Source organism: Meleagris gallopavo, chromosome 1 (genome assembly GCF_000146605.3).
Source record: "Meleagris gallopavo isolate NT-WF06-2002-E0010 breed Aviagen turkey brand Nicholas breeding stock chromosome 1, Turkey_5.1, whole genome shotgun sequence".
Lineage (NCBI taxonomy): Eukaryota > Metazoa > Chordata > Aves > Galliformes > Phasianidae > Meleagris > Meleagris gallopavo.
Window position 1 is genome coordinate 177,482,878 of NC_015011.2, and position 16,676 is coordinate 177,499,553.

The following is a 16,676-nucleotide window of genomic DNA, read 5'->3' on the forward strand; positions in this document are numbered from 1 at the left end:
TTTTTTTTTTTTTAATGATTAAAACACTATTTAAGAACTGAAATAATTTTTCAGGTCTGACATGGAAAGAGACAATGCATAGCATACTTTACCTGTGCTACAAAGTCTATTATCCTTGCCTTGATATGAACACTTTCCAGAGGAATGGGATTTCCCAGTCTGTCTTGAAGACCAGTTTTCACTGTATTTGAAATATTTGCACTGGGTAATTCATAGCCTAAAGAAAAGAGTGTGCAAAATGTTATAATTCTTTTTTTTAAATACACATTTGGGAAGCAAGTTTGATAGTAACCCTATATTAATGACCTGTGTTCACTCATGCAATTCAGAACACGTAAATTGAAAGTAACATTCCTTTTCTGTCATGAATGCTTGTACGGCATTGTTGAGCTGTAAGCTGTCAAAGGAATCAAGAGCTCACAAAAGGTCTTTAAGGTCTTACAAGGTCTTTGTTTCAAAACCTGCATTTGAATTATTAAAAGAGCATTTGATGATTCACGCAGAAGTGCTTTCTGTGCTTCTCTTGAAACATGCTGTGACAGGAGGAGCTGCAACAACTGCTGGGAAATCGACCTATAAGGAAATCTGCTAAACAGATGCTATACAGATGCTATGTGGTAATGACTAATTTAGTAACGTCCACAAATAAACTACAAATTATTTTTTCGTAAGTTGGCTGGATGCAAGAATTCTAATAGTTGTGACATATATATAGGGAATGCTGGTAGCAAGTCAATATACAGACAGAAAACATTTCTTACTCTCATTCTGTGAATGACACTGTGATTCCAACTCAGTGTTATCTTGCTCAGTTTCCACCCCAATTCCAGGCTGGAACAGTTTTATTTCATCTTCAGCAAGGCAAAACTTAACAACATATCTAATTTTAACCTGTGTGGTTTTATACACAACAAATTCATCATCCTGGTAGAAACAAAGAAAGCTATTTTACAATAAGAACAAAGCTCTAGACAACATTTTAAAAAAGGTCTGCTTATTATGAAGTAAACCTAAATGACATCATTTTTATAAATAATAATTTCAATATCACAGATTGGATACTTACAGATAATTAAGTAACAATAAATAAAGAATACTAACATATTAAGTATTACTTTCCAGCAAGAACTTCCAATCTCTTTATGACTAATAACTTACAGCCTTACTTGTAAACCTGACAAAAATGATTTTATGTTCTATTGTCTAGTGATTTAGTGTCTGAACTGAGACATACAGGTTATACTATTTATATAATCTACCAACAGTATAAAAACATCCAAAAGTTGGTGTCTTCTCAAGTACTGTAGGATCAGTACCTCAAAGTCTGAAGAGATGCCTGCTGTTTTGCGGACTCCGTGCACGCTGTTGTAACCTGATGGGGCAGCAGTTAATGAAAAATCTCGTTCATACAAATCTAAGCAGGATCCAAGTGCCACATCACAAACTGCCAGGAGTCGGGTTCCATCCATTTCACTGGGTGAAGAATACTTAATACTGGCACTGTACGTAAAGAAAGATCATGCATATGTTATTCCAATTGATATTAATGTAAACACCATCAGAATTTACGCTTATACAAGTACTTCTGAACAGATGAGTACGAAAAATTATAATCAAAATAATTAAATAACTTTGAGATTATTAAGCATTACATCTACCTTGTTTGCAAAGTAAAAAGAATACACAAAGGATAAAATAAAAAGATATTGTCATTATTCAGACCTGACAGAATCACTGAAGTAAATGCCACTTCCCAGATTCCCAGTGTCAGTTCTTTCCACACCATGATCTTCAACAACCACTTTTGGCATTAGGAGTCCTCTAGAGAGAAAAAAAGTTACACGATGAATGAAGTTTGAAATACCTATGCATTAAGTATGTGGGCTAATACATATTGTGCAGTTACGAACCACAGAGGACTAAATCAAAATACACCTTACAGAAACAACAGAGACTCAAGGAAAATAAAGTAAATATTCATCAAAAAATAAATCCCAAAGCCATATGAATCACCAAGAGACTGCAAAAAAAAAAAAGCAGTAAAGACTGCTTTTTTCATTTTCATTTACATTTCCGAGACTCACTGCCAAATATTCAAAATAATTTTTTAGATGAGTTATTAGATGAGTAGTTCATAGCATCATAGAATCATAGAATCACCAAGGCAGAAAAAGACCTCCAAGATTATCTAGCCCAACCATGCACTTACAACCATTATTTCCCAACTAAACCATGTTCCTTTGTCCCACATCTGTATGTTTCCTGAACACAAGTTCTACATTCCTAGCAACTGTGATGTATTAAATTTCAAACAATCTGCATGAAATTTCTATATCAAAGCAAAAGGAAGAGGGAGTTTTTAAGGTAGTGGGAAATGGATGCTTGGAAACTTCTCCAGTGTTTGATTTGCAAATCTGTTAGTGTAGTGATACCATTCTTAGACTGTTCAAGAGACATTTGATTTGCTGTTGATTGATCCTCACACAAAGCCTTTTAGATACAAAGTATGCAAGAAGACAAAACATTTAACTAAGTTCAACTGTTTCGTCACTTAAAAAATTTGCAATATAAGGAAAACAATGCTAACATGACTTTTGAGATGATTTCAACTTTGCTAGTACTGTGTCACACATTTTTTCCAACATTCTTAAATTTTCAGTGGCTGGCACTCATTGCATAAGATGCTGACAAGGATGATAAGATGATGAGGATTTAAAAATGTTAGGTAATTTGTATTAGATTTTAGCTATGAAAATTATTATGAGACCTGAATTCATAAAATTCAGTAATAAAACTAGATATTCTGTTATAACAGCAAATTATCATAATCTAAAAATTTGTCATTTAAAGTGGTCACAGGCAAATCATAGAATCAAATCATCTGAGTTGGAAGGGACACTTAAAGGTCATCTAGTCCAATTCCAGCTGCAGTGAAGGGAGACCTACAGCTAGTCAGGTGCTCAGAGCCCCATCCAGCCTGACCTGGAATATCTCCACCACCTCTCCAGTGCCTCATCAAACTTCTGTAAAAATCCTTTTTCCTTACGTCCATTCTAAACCTCCTCTATTTTAGTTTGAAACCATTCCCCCTTGTCCTGTCACAACAGACCCTACTAAAGAGTCTGTCCCCTTCCTTCTTACAGCCCCCCTTCAGATACTGAAAGGCTGCTCTCAGATCTCCCTGGAGCCTTCACTTCCACACTCTGAACAGCCACAGCTCTCTCACCCTGTCCTTGTAGGGGAGGTGTTCCAACCTTTGGGTCATTTTTGTGGCCCCTCCCTTGTTGTGCTCTGACAAATAATGTATAGAAGTAGAAGGAGGACACCATCAATGGACTTATTTCCTGAAAGAGAATAAATTATCCACATGGCCATTATTCTCCTATTCTCTCAATTCTGTCATCTTTCATCTGGATTTAAACTTCACTCCTCCTCATCGTAATCAAACAGCTGCATCTCAATGCTAACCCAGCTGTAAGGTAATTACAAAAGGTTGATTTTCCTTCCACAGGCCTGCAGAAGTGTATGAGCACTCATATAAATGTTGACAGTAAAAATTAGTTGAAACATAATGCAAAAGAGCTTCAAAAAAAAAGCATTTTAAAAAAATGGAAATATACTTAATAATATACTGTTAAAACATATCCAGTGTCACAGACACACACACACACAAACCAAAAAAAAAAAAGGTAATGTAAATTTTTACCTGGAAAGAATTCCCATGAAATTCCTTACAGATGATGCATGGAATAAAGATCGAACATTTCCAAGACTGCTCATAAATTCTGCTGTTTCACTTACTCTGCCAATCCTATATACTTGTAAAATTCTCACTGAACAGCCACTGCAAAAAATTTGAGAAGATCTTTGGTTTAGAAAATGTGTACCTGAAGCCCTATTCATTACTTTCCAAATATTTTGTAAAACACTTGGAAATAAATATTGAGAAGGAAAATGAGCAAAACTAAAAGACAAATACCTTATTGAATTGAAAAATTGAATATGAGCATTTTCAGTTTTTGCAGCTTCCATTTGATTCTAGCGTAGGTAAATCCTCTTGTTCTGCAATCCTATTAGCTAATCAATACTACAAAGTAGCAGAACCCGATAATTCAGTCCTACTTAGAAGTATTTTGTGCATTATAACTTGCACGCTATTAGAATCATTGTATAACTGTTAAATACTCACTTATAATTGTTTTTCAACACTTGTCGTTCAACATTGAGAAATTCATCACTTATTGGACCAATGGCATCAATCTTGCACCTCAGGGCCTGGTACTTGGCCAGAGATGATGGGTTTGGGCATGATATACTTGTTTCCCGTACATTAAGCATGTCTCGCATGAGCTAGGAAATGAAGACAGAAATTTGTGAATATTTGATACATTTTAATTAAGAAAACATACAAAACAGAATAAAATTATATGCAGTGACAGTGGAGTAACAATGAAAAGAACATGCAAAACAACATTTTCACTTACTAGATAAAGAAGTGAAATTAAATCCTATGAAAACAAATCAGAATTAAAAAGGCGTATGAATAACAGTGATAAATTACTTCTGTACAACTCCAAATCAAAGTCTGGATGGAGCCTGTTCATGACAGCTCCGCCAAACAGTACTTGTGCTTGGATATCATTTTGCTTTTGAGGCAATTTTTATTTAGATTGCAAACTTGTCACATTGTCCCTGATGCCACCATCCAGTTAGGGCAGTAGCATATGGCATTCATATAATTTTCTCACATCAGGAGAAAGAAGGGCATTGAACAAATAAACAAAGCAAAGAAAGATATACTTCACTGAGTCATGGCAAAGCTTTATGAGACATCGTAGTTTTTTTTATATCAGAAGTATCAAAAGGTTTTCATTATCAAAAGGTTTCCAAGGTTAAAAGCACTATTAATATTCATTCTTTTAGAACAACAAAGAGTTTCCTCTCTTTCTCTTTTCCCCTTAATTTCTTGTAACTTCTGAGTGTTTTTTGCCAAAACCAAAAGCTATAGATGGCATAATCTATGGAATTTACATTATAACTGAATTACAAGGAAGAACATTCCAGTCTGCTCTATAGTTACAACTGTGAGATCAGTGTCAGAGCCCTGAGTGTCCCCCTCCCCTCCCAAGGCTCTGGCTGCTGGGGCTCAGGGCCAGCTTTGATGGTGCAGCTGTGGGGCCTGGAAGAGAGCAGTGGGAAGACTCAGTAGAAGCCTGCTCCTTCTCCATTCGAGAGATACCTTTAAGCTGAAGCTTTTGCCCTTGGTTTCTTTGCTGAGCTGTATTGCAGATACGTTCAGACCCAGATCCTGTGGACTTGTGTTCCTTGTCTGACTGCAGACCAGACAGACAAGCCCAAAATGAGGCTTGTCTGACCCTGTCTAATGTCACCAGCAGTCACTGTCATCTGCTCTGCTCATCCTAATTGGGTGCTGTGGGACTGTGCCCCTGCCAGTGAAGTGACTGCCCTGGCCTTGCTCACTTTCACTCCAGCCCTGGCTCTCTGCCCTCATAGCCGCTGGGTGCAAGGGCTGCATTTATGTGCACACTCAGCTCACCTCATTGTCAGTCCCCGGGGCAGGCTGAGAAATTTCCCAGCTACTTTCTGCAAATGGACTGATTTGCAGCAGAGTAGCTGAACACCCGATTGACTGAACTCCTGAGCAGCTTAAAAATGAACTGACAAATTAACACAGGAGCAGTGGAGCTGTGGGAGAGATCCCTAGAGATGCCCCTAGGCAGAGCAGCTGTGCTTAGACCTACTGATAAATGCTGCTTGCAGTCCAGGGAACTCCCCTAGGTTGTTTTTGTTGTAAATGTAGGAACAGTCCAAACTGTACAGAGATAATTTGAAGTTAGTTATCTCTAAGAAACTGTTTCTGCACAGACATATAACTACTGGAGAGAGTCCAGCGGAGGGCTACAAAGATGATTAGGGGCTTGGGGCATCTCCCTTGGGAGGAAAGGCTGAGAGACCTGGGGCTGTTCATTCTGGAGAAGACTGAACAAGGATCTTATCAGTGCCTATAAATATCTAGTGGGTGGGTGTCAAGAAAATGGGACCATGCTTTTTTCATGGTGCCCAGAGACAAAACAACAGCCAATGGGCACAAAGTGGAACACAGGAAGCTCAATCTGTATATAGTTTATAGCAGCCAATAGAAACTGATTGTGTGTATGCTGGATGGTTGCCAGCGTCAGCAGGATGATAAACATCAGTTTTGTGAGTCTCATTTAATCCAGCTTCAGATGCCATTCACAATGATTGTGGGGGAATCTATCACCATCTAGATGGCAACTGGCTTTCCTCTTCCATGTATTCAGTTCAGTTCCCCCTGCAAACGTTACTTTATTTGTAAGATTCCACGTGGGAGTTGACTGTACCCCTGTACTCAGTACTGGCAAGGTTGCACCTCGAAGTACTGTGTTCAATTTTGGGCCCCTTGCTATGCAAAAGACACTGCTGTCTTGGAGTATGTCCAGAGAAGGCCCAAATGAAGCTGGTAAAAGGTCGGGAGCACAAATCTTATGGGGAGCAGCTGAAGGAACCGGGATTGTTTAGTCTGGAGGAGACTCAGAGGAGACCTAGTTGCTCTCTACAACTGCCTGAAAGGACATTATGGTGAGATAGGTGCTGGCCTCTTCTCTCAGGTGACTAGCAATGGGACAAGGCAGAGTGGTCTCAAATTGCACCAGGGGAAGTTCAGGCTGGATATTAGGGAAAATTTCTTCTCAGAAGAAAAAGTGAAGTACTGGAACAAGCACCCCAGGGAGGTGCTGGTGTCACAGCCATTGGAGGTTTTCAAGATAAGAGTGGATGTGGCACTGAGGGATATGGTTAGTGGTCATGGCGGGGATGGGTTGATGGTTGCACTGGATGATCTTAGTGGATCTTTTCCAACCTTAATGATTCTATGATTTCAGTAAATTATTTTTAAACCCACAGTCTGACTAGTTGTGCAGTGCAAAATATCCTGTTAATTTATCAACTGACTTTGTTCAGTGTAACAGTGCAGACTGGGGCTTACTAGCAGTCTGGAAAAGCTACCTGGCACAGGTCCTGTTTTGTAGATAACAGCCTTTTGGAAACTTCATAGTCTATTTCAGTTTTGTGACGTATAAGTTGATAGAATTCCATCATCATCTCTTGCAGTGCTGCCTCATCAGCTCCCTCATTGAGTGCATTCTTTACCTGAAGCAAAATACCTTCTGCTTTGCTCACCTTTAAAAGAAGAGATTACTGAACTGAAAAACATTACAAAATTAATGAAAGAGCACAAAGCAATAAATACTGAACGTGAGTGAATTAATTCCATATTGAAATAAAAGTTTAACTCTTTGTTAGTGAAATGTGCACAAAAATTTACTTGCATCTCAGATATGAAGCCAGTTTTAAAAAGTTGGATATTATTCAGCCGTCATACTGGACAAAGTACCCCAGAAGAGCTAAGAGCCAGTATAATAATTCCTCAGAAGTAAAACAGTTTGAATCATGTTGAAAGATAATGACCCTTCACATTATTTCAATTCACACTGTTAGCTTTAAGGTATCATTGAAATAACTGCAGAAATAACATGATAATAAATTTTTTGATAAATTTCTAAGTGCACTGGTTTATCCTAAATACGTAAAGTTGAACAAAGTACCATTTATAAAATGCAACCTAGTGATCAAAAATAATCTTATGAATCATTTTAGACAGTTTGTCTAGCAGGTAGGATATAGACTTGCTTGTGTCTCCGTATATTCATTCTCAATTGGAAATTTTTCACAGAATACTCTGTTATTTCATATTATTATAACCAATGGCAACAGCTGGTAAGATGCTGTCATCAGAGGAAGCACAGTAGTCTTACTGCAGTTCAATACTGACCTAAGGCTGGACTCAGTCTCACAAAAGCCTTTAAGAGGAAATTGGACAGTTAATCTAACTGAACAGCAATCCACTTCCTTGTTTCAAAAACCCAGAGATTTTTTTCTTCCTACACAAATGCTATTTCTCTTACCAACTAATTATAAGTGGGAAAAGGTAGTGAAAACAGTTTTAGTATATTCTTACAGACTGATGCATTGGACTGCAGTTCTGTGATTCAGCTTTTCCAAAAGCTATCAATGATTGGGCATTTTTTATGAAATGATCAAATATTTATCAAATTTGAAATATGGTAGGGATCCTGATAACCAAAACAAATGCACCTCATAAAAAGCATCTACCACAAACAGCACTTCCTTTCTATTTTTACTGTTTTATAAAGTGCACTTGCTACTATCTCTGAGCAAATGTATAAAACAATACTAATGTAATACTTACCCATCAGAACCTACATAAATGTGTATTTCCATATCAAAAAGTGAAAGGAATATTTTCCTATGTAAGACAATTAAAGAGAATCAAGAGCCTTATGTCTTAGTATGAGGGCAAAATCATTCCATGTTTAGGGAACTTCTACTGGCAAAATTTTTTAAAATCGACCTAATTTCCAGGTTATTTTTTTCCTTCATTAGTAAAAGAAATTAACAAAGTTGCAGTCTCATGCAGCTGTAACTTAAATTATATTATATTGTAAGTTAAGTTAAATGAATAAACATTAGACTCCTAAATGTCTAGGAAGGAAAGCAAAACCATAAGGTAAGTGGAAAAATAGGATTAAATAAACCATAGAGTTAATGAAGGATGGATAAGCAATTACTCTCATTAACAGTTATACTATATGAAGAACTTAACAACAGTTAATTAAATGCTAATTATTTGTGTTGTCTGATAATACACAAATGCATTATAATTTAAATGATTTTCCTAATACTAGAGAGAGGCTGACTGAAATATGGTTGAAATATATTGGCAGGAGACAAGAAACTGCTACTATGCACTATTTTCTGTAACCATCTTCTTAGGGAACTTGATTTATTACGCAGAAGGGATCCTACAATAAACATTGTATACATTTCTATAAAATGGAAAAGACAGCCATCTGCTCTAGGGAGTACAGTATGCTTTTAGTGTCATAATTCTAAAGCAAAATTTGAGGTTAAAATTTCTGAAGCATGAATATGTTGTCGTATTGGAATACTCAGTGTAATTACCAATTCCAATGTGAAACACAACATTCCTGTTTGCTGGGGAAAAATTACTTATAATAGCATTCACTATGTGTTCTCATGGAGTAAAAAGAATTAACTTACATCATTTAGGCTGATGTTGTTCACTGATTCAAGTAGTAGACTATCCAGGTGGCCAAGAGCTTCTGCCCAGATCAACTCCACAAAATCACTAACTTGTTGACATACAGTACTTGAATTGATGGATTCTTCTAAAAGTAACTGTAGTAAAACAAACACAAATCAGTGGAAAGACAAAAATGTAATGTGAGAACTTTCTTGTTCACATAAACAATACGGTTTGCAATACACATTTATGCTTAATTTAATTGCTTCAGTCCCATCAACTTGCAGGGAAAGTTTGTCTTCATAAATTCTTTCAAGTGAAGACTACGGCAGGCAAGTGGCTGTGATTTGTCTTTCTGAAATTTCAGATATAACATGTTACAGATTACAGAAGTTGATTTGCTCAATATCTTTATCATTACATAGTACTATCAGGTATAAGGCCTTTTTACACAGTAGATAAAAGAACAGATATAAACACTGGAGATAATGTAACTGTAAAAAACAAAAAATTGGAGCAGTAAATCAAAAGGAGAATAGAAGGGCCATGAATATCATTGCAATTCATACGTCCAGAAAGAAAACAGATTTTGTGATCTAAGGAGCACTGTTAAAATATTTTCTTGAGCTTTTTGTCATTGTTATTCTTTAACTCCAGCAACTGCCATTAAACTTGATGTCGTTAAACAATTCTCACACATTTGGATACATTACTTGTTTACAAACCATATGGCCCCTGCGGTCACTAGATGACATGGATGTGGGACTGATCTATCCTCCAGCTGTGTTCTAAAACATAAGTTAGCCATGATGGGAGAGAGAAGCACATGAAGTACGGTGAGAAAGTAAATGGAAAAAAAATTAGGTCCCACTGCAACCATCCTAAACAGCAGTAAACATTGAATGAAAACTACTTCAGAGAGCAGAATTCTGCAGCAGTTGCCACTGGGGGGACTTCTGTTACAGATTTTAATGACATCTACACCAAGCCTATGATATCTGTATAGTTTGCAAAATAATTATGACAAAGTCATACATGACACAAGAATTCTGGTTGCTATATTAGTACATCCTTTTTTTTTTTTTTCAGAAGGTAATGGACCTACTGAGAATAAAAACTATAGTGAATATGATTGTATTTGCTTTTAGTGTGTTTAATGACTTGCAACATTCAGTCAATATTCTTAAAAAAAAAAAATCAGAACATTTGCATATGAACAATTTCCTTTAAGATATGACTGTATCACTGTAGTACAAACAATGTTTACTACGTCCAGAAAACTGGAAACTGAAATAAATAACTAAGGACAGAAAAGTGTAAATACACAAATTGTACAAGCCTTTTGTAATTCTGTAGAAGCTAAACATTCTGCTTCTGGTGGAAAAGTTTCTCTGAGCAGGAAATCCTGGCTCTTCAGGTTTGCAACAAGAATATCATAATTTTCTCTTATTTCTTCAGCAGTCTTATTTATTAGGAATTGTTTATTTTTCTGAAAATGGAAAAAATAAAGTTAGATGGAGAAACAGATATTCAGATTTGCTGAAACAATTTACCAGACACAACAGTAAGAATTGACAAATCCACACAGCATTTGGGATGTGATTGAACATGCTGCCAGCAAGGCACTACTACCATGAGGGCTCATGGGACAAACAGGGAGCTCCACATACAAACCCCACAGTGACAAGATGGTTTCACCTAGGTGTGTACTGGAAAACTTGTTCTATCATTTGAGCTATTCCAAATGCATCCTCCTTTGACTCTCAAGAGTATGTCCAGTCTATCATCCTTTGCAGCATTTTAGCAGTTAAACATGTCATTATACTGTTTAGTCATTACCAAGCACTTGTATATGAGTATATCAGGCACGTGCATCCAGGACCATGCTGTGTTGCTGTCAAATACCCAAACAGTTCTTCCAAGAGATTTGCAGGCAAACACAATGTAAAAGGGACAAGTATGAACCAGACCTCTTACTTTAAAGCTAAGAGAATGACCTCCTACTATGTAAATGCGAGAATCGGCCTGCAAGTAAAAATGAAGAACACCTAGTGCTCTCCAGGACAGGAGTGCTCAAGGTCTCCAAAGAAAGAAACAGGTAATGTCAGTAAGTGGCTCATACCTTGGTTCCATTTGAAGCACTGAAGTGTGCATATAATCGAAATAGAAACTCAGACTGTTCTTGAGAACAATGTAACTCAATAACTACAAAATCCTTGCTTCCCTTGGAATTAATCTGAATGGAGAGAGAAATGAAGACCCCAGCCCCCAATTTAATACATAGGCATGTTTCATTCACATTATATTCACATGATATTGCAACACATACTTTCCCACAGCCTACTTAATTTTTCAACCCACTTGGAACTGTACAATGGCTAAGAAAACAAGCAGAATTATTATTATTATTATTTTTAATATCATAGTAATAAGAAGAAGTTCCTCTCAGGACTTCACTGTATTGATTGATGTACAATTCCATCATTGTTGTGTTTCAAAAGATTTTTAATAAAAAAAGATTAATGCTTAAAATAGATTTAAAACCTAACAGCCATGATAAAATATATCTAGCCAGAAGCATGTATGTGTTATTCTACTGCAACAATTGGGTGACAACACTACAGTGATAACAGAGAAGTTTTATTTTGGTAGAATTAGGTCACACTGAAAGACAGAAAGCACTGAAGTTCTTTTCAGTACAGCTCTTTGCATTGCAGGACATGGTAACATTAAAGAGTTATTGCTGATGTGTGTGAAATCACAAAACTTTTACTCATCCACTGATCCTCCTACACTGTCTCACAGTAAGAGACAAGCTTACTTTTTCAAGGACATTGTATTTTGCAACTTCAAAATCTTGAGGAAAAAAAGGAGCATTTTCACTGTAAAATCTGGAATAGAATCAGAAATTAAATTAAAATTTACAATTAAAACCACACGTACCCAGCAAATACTGTGCTATTACAGGCTGCAACATCACATCCTACGGTAAGAATTAATATAAGAAAATAAAATTATTTTTAAGCCACAAAATAACAATAAAAATTTTTTTGAGAAATCCCCTACTGCCAAGCTGTTGACCCACACAAGGAGGCGTAAGTATCTGGTGTGAACTCGAAGATAATAAACTCGATTTCAGACCTCATTCTTTAGAAACACTTTGGAAGCAACAAACTAAATGGACTTCCACTGATTGACTGCATGTTAATTTTTTTAACAGCTTGGTCAGCATCAGCTCCCTGTGGTGCCCAATGCTAAACCCTCCCTCATTCTTAACTTTCTAAACCCTCCCTCATTCTTAACTTTCACATTAGGATACGTACATCTAATTGTATCATTCAGCATCAGAACATTTAGATCAAATATAAATTCTAGAACACCCCTGGAGAGTAGCTATATTCCTTATTTAACACTGAACAGCAGCCTCTGAAAGTGAAAGCTGCATTTTATTAATAGATTTAAAAACAGGAGTGTTGGAGCTGGCTCTGTTCCTTTATTTCTATATAGGTATAGAAAATGAAAAAAAGCTTTTTCCTCCCCTGCACTGTTCTTAAGGTAAGGAATCATTTCTGATGCTGAAACAGAATGGAAAATGTATTTTTTTCTTTTATATAATTATCTACATAGCTGAATCAATATGCATCTTTAATTTTGTATTATTTTACCTGAGAGTCCCCACTTCGAATTCAATTCTCTTGTCACTTTCTCCTACTAACAGTAAGATTGGTATCATTGCTTTCATTTTGATTTGTGGCAATTTTATTTTCAGAAGATGACAAGTCTTCCGAACCTGCAATCAAAACCTTTATTTACTTCATATAATATAGCTTCACTAATTTAACATAACCTATGATCACCTGCCTTGATCTGCTGGTGATGCTTTGCCTAATGCAGCCAAAAATGCTATTAGCCTTCTCGGCAGCAAGAGCATATTGCTGGCTCACATTCAACTTGTCGTGCACCAGGACCCTGGTTCTGTTCTGCAAAGCTGTTTTCCAGCTGGGTGACCCCCAGCATGTACTGGTGCACAGGGTTCTTCCTCCTCGGTGCAGGCTTATTGAACCTGAGCTTCCTGTCAGCCCATTTCTCCAATCTGTTCAGGTCTCTCTGGATGACAGCATGACCCTCTGGTCTATCAGTTGCTCCCCTCAGTTTTGTGTAACCAGCAAACTTGCTGAGGATACATTCTACCCCATCATCCAAATCATGAATGAAGGTGCTGAAGAGGACTGGACTATGTACTGACCCTGAGGCACTCTGCTCCTTACTGGCCTCCAACAAGACTTTGCACGACAGCTCCTCCAGGCCTGGTCATTCAGTTTTCGATTCACCTCACTATTCAGACCATATTTCAACAGCTTCTCTATGAGAATCTTATAGGAAGCGGTGTCAAAGACCTTAGTGAAGTCCAAGCAGACAACACCCACTGCCCATCTTTCATTTATGAGGCCAATCATTTCATTTCAGAAACTTATCAAGCTGGTTAGGCACGACTTCCCCATGATGAATCCACACAAATAACCCCTGATGACTTTCTTGTCCTACAAGCTTTCGGGAATGGTTTCTAGGATTAATTCCTCCAACACATTTCCACCTTTTTTTTCAGAAAAAAATTGTATTTATGTCACCTTTACTTCCAGTATTTATGGCTGCTGATTTATTAAAAGTTTATTTGAAACACTGACTTTCTAAAACATTATTTCCCAAACTAACAGATAAATGGATAAACCATGCAAATACACCTACCATGTCCACCTGGCCATTGGTTAGAAATGTTGCCTTGTGATGTATTAACCTCAAATGTATCAGTTATTAAAAGCTTCCCATTTTCAACTGATTTCCAAACAAAATCTACATATAAAACAGGCAGCTGATATTTCTGAGTAATTTTTAGATCATGACGACTGAGGACATTGGCATTATCCACAAGAACATGTGTACACTGAAAGACAAATTACAATTAGAGTCATTATGCACACAAAACTACAGTGTTAATCCAAATATTGTTTATTTGCAATTCAGGCTGGTAAAATCCTACAGTCTAAAGGAAACATTTAAAAACACAACAATTTTGGACTGGATTTTAATTGAAACATACTTCCTGGTTATACAAGAAAAAACCCTTCCTGGTTCTTTTGGAGAGACAGAACATTGCTCTTAATTTTTTATTTATTTTTAAGGAGACATTTCAGTACTACAGAGATAGATGAATTAGAAACATAAGCAGAATATTTCCAGTGAAATATTGAACAGAGAAATATTTCTCTACATGAGGAACAATTAAAACTCTATGATGCTTTCAACATTTGGTATTTTCCTTCAGAGAAACAAATCTAGAACTTACTTTGTTATTAAGCACAAAATTAATTACTCCACCATTTTCTTTTATGCATGCTTTCAGGCTGTTCCTCTTCTGAATGGGTAAGTACTTCACTTTAATAAAGAACACACAGTTTTCAAAGATTGTCATTGCTCTCCTGTTAAAATAGAAAAGGGTTTGTTTTATTCTGTTGGCTAAGAAATCTTTATTTCCTATTATCCACCTAAGATGTTATTTATGGAGAGAGAACAACATAATTCATTTGAATTTGGGGTTCCAAGAAAACCTAGAAAATTAACACTATCAGGTGCACATTTATATATGCCTGTATAATCTGAATTACAGGAAGGGCCCAAATCTACTACTACCCTACACCTCTGAGAGAACCAGCAATGTGCTGGTTGAGGTGAGGCATATAGCAGCTCGAGGATCAAAGGGCACATTAAATTGTTATATACTTATATTTTGTGCCTCTTGCGTTTTATTGTCTGGCAGTACATTTGTCATAAAGTACTCTCTGCTCATGCACAAGAAAACCCCTGTAACTCTTCTTTTAAGATGCAGACTTATAACTTGGCTCAAGTAGATTTATTTGAGTCATATACAAAAGAAAATGTGCCACTGCCAAAAGCTTTCGATATTAAAAGCATAGAGGGCACTGCCTTCTTTTGCACTGATTTTTGTATGCACTGATTTCACTGCAAATTCTCTACAGCAGATTCAGGACACTGCTGAAATTTCAGCAAAAGTCACCTCCTCAGGAAATAATGGATTCCATTCGCACAGCCTAACCCAAAAGATTATTAGGAGGGTACTGAAATACATACAAGCTGTCACAAGTCCTGCCAACATGGTGTATCTTACCCAGAAACTCAAGAAGCAATTGAATTGTTTGTGGTGCAAAACTCCACAAAAATATTTCATATGACATTTGCTTATGAAAGTTATACTGCTAAGAATTTGGAAAAAATACTGAGATAACTGATCTGTATGTAAACTTTAAGTGAGCAGTAAGACGAAAGGAAAGCTTGAGGGAAGGGCAGATTCACTTCCTCAAAGATTGCCTGCAAAGTGAAGTTCCCCCCACCTAGCCAACAAAGCTTGTCTTTGCTCTCAGCGAGACAGCTATCCAGTGACTCCTGATCCCACTGCTCTATTTATACTTTAGGTGAAAGATGGCTTACACTCACCTGCTCAGGCAGCTCCCTGCCTGAAGGACCTTCTGCTTCTCTAGCAGAGCGAGGTGCAGCTGAAAAGCCTGGGTGGAGGGAGGGAGGATGGGCTAAGGCAGCTCACACCCACCTGTACATCGCCCAAAGGCACAGCGGCAGCAGTTGTGACCCTGACAAATAAACAAACCGAGTGACCAAGTGACGTGCAGTCATCTGCGGAATAAGGAACACTAACACTTCCGGTGCTTCAGGGAGGAGGAAACTCACTGTTAAAGCGCAAGTGAACTTTGAAAGACGCTCCAGAAAGCTGGAAGTAAAGCTGAAACCTCTCCAGACTGTACCCAGCAGCTTTTCTCTCTGCTGAGTGAAGTGGGCTTTATTCCCCCTTATTGCTGATGAATGCTGCCACCCAATATTAGCCTCTCTTCGTTAGCAATTTCCCCCGAGGATCAAACTTATCAAGGAATTTTAGCAAAGTGTTTGTCTTTACTCTTCTTGAACTGCAGAGTTTCCACAATTCAAAATCAGAATAGAAAACGACAATATTTAATGTAAGAGTGAAGAATGGTAAACAGTTTTATAACTGGAAGAAGGCTGATGCAGCACTGAATAAGAAGTTATGCAATGGAGAGTTGCTGACAACTGTCACTGGTTTAATTCTTGCAATTTCAATTTGTCTCAATGGAGATCCATGAGCTTGTAATCATGATCAGCTTGCAAGTTTGAGATCATCATTAGTGATAGATTACGCTTTTGACAGAGGAGAGCACCAAAGAGAACTTTTTCCTCATTCAAAAATAGACTAAGAATAACCTGGAACTCAATGTGGGCCTTCAGTGTGCAGGAATACTGAATTTTCATGAGGATGTTAATGCACTAAGTGTGATGTTGTGCTTGAAAAGGCAGGGGTAGAAATCCTTGTGGTTTGTTTTTTTTAAATGTATTTCCAGCACTGTAGCTTCCCACTCTTAATGCAGAACTCAGCTTCAGGAAAGCTGTGCAGGTGATATATTCATAA

General features: G+C 37.2%; 1 protein-coding gene across 2 annotated transcripts; it reads right to left on the reverse strand.

The window, feature by feature from the left end:
• Positions 1–23: 23 nt before the first annotated feature.
• On the reverse strand, positions 24–15,892 carry LOC104917598 (protein mono-ADP-ribosyltransferase PARP4-like). 2 transcript variants are annotated; one of them, XM_010729041.3, is made up of 15 exons: positions 15,677–15,892; positions 14,511–14,643; positions 13,913–14,108; positions 12,832–12,956; positions 11,988–12,057; positions 11,289–11,402; positions 10,506–10,655; positions 9,184–9,321; positions 7,048–7,221; positions 4,190–4,350; positions 3,707–3,844; positions 1,723–1,821; positions 1,317–1,500; positions 762–924; positions 24–217 (listed from the first exon to the last, which is right to left on the reverse strand). In XM_010729041.3, exons 3-15 carry the CDS (start codon positions 13,913–13,915, stop codon positions 51–53), a joined length of 1,686 nt encoding a protein of 561 aa, XP_010727343.1. In that variant the 5' UTR covers positions 13,916–14,108; positions 14,511–14,643; positions 15,677–15,892; the 3' UTR covers positions 24–50. The 2 variants fall into 2 exon arrangements, with proteins under 2 accessions (XP_010727343.1, XP_019467818.1); XM_019612273.2 differs by having other exon boundaries at positions 15,789–15,888.
• Between the last annotated feature and the right edge of the window lie 784 nt (positions 15,893–16,676).